We start from the raw sequence: 3,128 nt of genomic DNA on the forward strand, positions 1-3,128 counted from the left end.
CACACGCATATCCAGCCAGGCTCAGAGACACACAAAGGCGCACCCATGCAACCGTGCACACACACATAAATACAAAGATACACTCAAACACATAAATATCAGATACCCTCATGAACACACTCAGTACACGTGAGTCACACATGCCCCCCTGCTCTGGTTCCTTCCCTGGGTCAGGTGTTGGAATACCGCAAGAGGCTGGGTCACAGAGGTGGGCAAAGGCAGTCACCTACCACAGAACTGGGCCTGTCTAACTCTACTCTCCAACCGGGAAGAAGCCCCAAGGGAGCACTGCACCCCTTGGGCAGAGGAGCTGGGCTTGTGGAAGGAGCAGGGCAGACCTATTCGCCTGCCCCATCACCCCAGGCCAGGCCATGAGGATGGGGGTGGGCGGGAGGTGGAGAGCAGGCTGGGGGCCTGCCCCTCCAGTTTGATCTCTGATCCAGCCTGAGGTCTCAGGACCCCATTTTCCAGCTGCTCCTTGCCTGCTACGCCCACTGAGGAGGCAGCAGAAAGGGGCAGACTCGGGGGAGGGGAGGGGCAAGAACAACAGCAGAAGCATCTCGTCTGTACAGTACGGGCCGTTTGAGTCATTATTATTACAATATACTTTGACAAAAATAGAATCTCATTTCATATCAATACAACAACAACAAAAAAACAGTTTCCTGGACTGTTACACCGCTAACGTTTTCCAAAGGTCGCTATTTACAATTACAGTAGCCAAGAGGGAAGGTGGGATCGGCCTGGAGGTGGTGGGACGAGGAGGTAGCGAGAGACAATGGGGGTGCCAAGAGCAGGGAGAGGGAGTCAGGTGCAGGAGGAGCTAAGGGGAGGCTAGGAGAGGGGCTGAGGGGGAGTGAGGGGGGCGGGCCTCCCTATGCCTACCACCCGCACAGACCACCCCAGTGTCCACGCCCCCGGGTAGTGTGTGTGCCAGGCATAGGACGTCCCCTCGCCACACTCGCCCCGGATGACGGGGTCCTGGGGCACCCTAGACCGACTCTTGCCCCAGCCTCCTCACGAAAGCCCCTCTCCCCACCATCCCTGCATGCTGTGGCCAGCTCCATGGGCTGGCGCTGGCGCCAACTGAGGGGTGGGCAGCTATTGCACTGTATATCTTAGAAAAAAGCTGGGGGAGGGAGGGGCCCGCTGCACCCCTGGCCCAGCCCTTCTGCCCTCCTCAGCCTCTCCTCATGGCTCTGTCTTTCTCTCCAAATGTGCTTCCCGAGAGGCCTCCACCTCAAGCCCCTGTCCCCAGCCTCGGAGTCCCAGGCGGCCTTCCCAGTCCAAAGCTTGGCCAGCACCCGCATGCCTTGGGGGTGCCACACCCGCGAGTATTGCAAGAATGTGTCACGGGTGTGTGCAGGGGCGTCTGGAGGCCAGCTTGGGTATTCTGCCCCAGGTGGCAGTGCCACTTGAACAACCAGAAGCAGAGACCCTTTTTAGAACCTCTGTCTCACTGTCCCCTTGAAACACAAGCCCACCCATCAAGCCAACTTTGGGGTTTCAGTCTATTGCATGGGTTTTGTTGTTTGGTAGTTTTTTTGGTTATTTCCCTCTATCTGGGGGATGGGGTGGGGGCTCCACATGCAGGGCTCGGCACCTGTCCTTTCCCAAAGGCCTACTGGGCCCCCACCCCCTTCCTGCAGCATATGTGTACAACGTGCAAAGTGTCCCCCCTTCCCACAAAAAAGAGAGCCCCCAGCCAGTGAAAATGGCAGGGTGCAAAAAGGGAGATGAGAGCATCTCCCTCTCCAAAGCGAGAATTCAAATTAAAAAAAATATAATAATAATAATAATATAATAATAATTATACACAAATGTAACCGTCAACAGGACACGGAGCACAAGAAAGGAAGTGGGGTCGAGCGGGAGGAGCCCAGGACAGGGAGGGGTGGGCGGTGAGATTGTCAACTCTTCATCGGGGAGGCTGAGAGGAGGGGAGTGGGAATCGTCACTTTAATGTCTGTGAAGAGAGGAGATGGAGAGGGGAGTGTGAGGGGGGGCCCGGGCTGCGGGCATGCACCCCCCACGCCCATCTCCCCATAGGACTGGACTCTAGTGGCAGGGCCAGCTGTGAGGGAGAAAGTCGTTGAGCAGAAGGACTGGTGCTGAGGGGGCGGGCACGGGCTTTTGGCAGGAACCAAGGGGTGTTGGTTGCTGCCCAAGAAGGGCTGGCGGAAGGGCAAGCCGGCCGCAAGGCCTCCCGGGTGGGAGAGAACACAGGCTGGGGGCGCACGGGCCGGCCCTGGGTGCAGCAGCCACTGGCAGACATCAGGGGTGATGCTACAGTACCCAGGTATCGAGCCGCATCCTCTTCACAGCTGAGCCCTCAGCCTCAGGCTCTGGGGCCGGGCGCAGCAGGCCCAGTGTGGGCCCGAAGTCCCCCCGTCCATCATCCCGGTCCCCCGTCTCATACGATCCCCCAGCCGGGCTGCTGAGACCATCACCAGGCTCAGGGCGGGCAGCCGGGAACACAGCTGGAGGGGGAGGTGCAGGGCTGCGCTCACGGCTAGGGGACACCGGTTCCGACTTGATGCTGATGTGGGGGTGGGTGGTGACCGTGAGGGCAGCACCTACATGGGGCAGGGGGCTGCCCGGGCTGGGGGCAGGCAACGGGAATGAGGCAAAGGGCGCAGGAACAGAGGGGCAGATGACAGGAAAAGTGACCAGAGGTCACAAGACACAGACGAGAACAGAGAAGGAGGATATGGGAGATGGGTATGGTGAGGGAGAGAGAAGTAGATGGAGAGAGACCAGGAGAGAGAGAGTCAAACGAAGGGAGGAGAAGGGAAAGGAGAAATATTAGTTGTCTCTCTAGCCCACGTTGCCTACCGCAGCCTAGGTCTCCCGCCCCCCAGGCTGGCTGGGGGAAGCAGCCCAGGGTGGGCCTCCCAGGCCTCTACAGGGGCCCCGGGGCCTGCTCCTGCCTTCTAGGCCGTGCACTACACATCTTCCCAGGATGGCCACCCTCCCAGGATGATCACCCGCAGGGGACCGGGACTGAGATGACCCTCCCCTCTCCACGCCTCAACTCGCCCTTCCCACAGCCACACAGGAGGTGTCCCCGGCACTCACAGGAGACTGCCGAGCGAGACGGGGACCAGGTGGGACTGCGGCTGTGGCGG

At 59.6% G+C, this 3,128-nt stretch overlaps 1 protein-coding gene across 1 annotated transcript in view; it reads right to left on the reverse strand.

Moving 5' to 3' along the window:
* Positions 1-562: 562 nt before the first annotated feature.
* Positions 563-3,128, reverse strand: part of MEF2D (myocyte enhancer factor 2D) — a 21,438-nt gene continuing 18,872 nt past the window's right edge. The window contains 3 exon segments of the mRNA XM_021709079.1: positions 563-1,966; positions 2,296-2,602; positions 3,079-3,128. The exon segment at positions 3,079-3,128 is cut by the window's right edge and continues 20 nt beyond it. Of these exon segments, the coding sequence (XP_021564754.1) occupies positions 1,955-1,966; positions 2,296-2,602; positions 3,079-3,128 (369 nt within the window). The 3' untranslated portion in view covers positions 563-1,954.

The sequence above is a fragment of the Carlito syrichta genome, unplaced genomic scaffold, assembly GCF_000164805.1.
Source record: "Carlito syrichta isolate Samal-C Ts95f unplaced genomic scaffold, Tarsius_syrichta-2.0.1 Scaffold156294, whole genome shotgun sequence".
NCBI classification, from domain to species: Eukaryota; Metazoa; Chordata; class Mammalia; order Primates; family Tarsiidae; genus Carlito; species Carlito syrichta.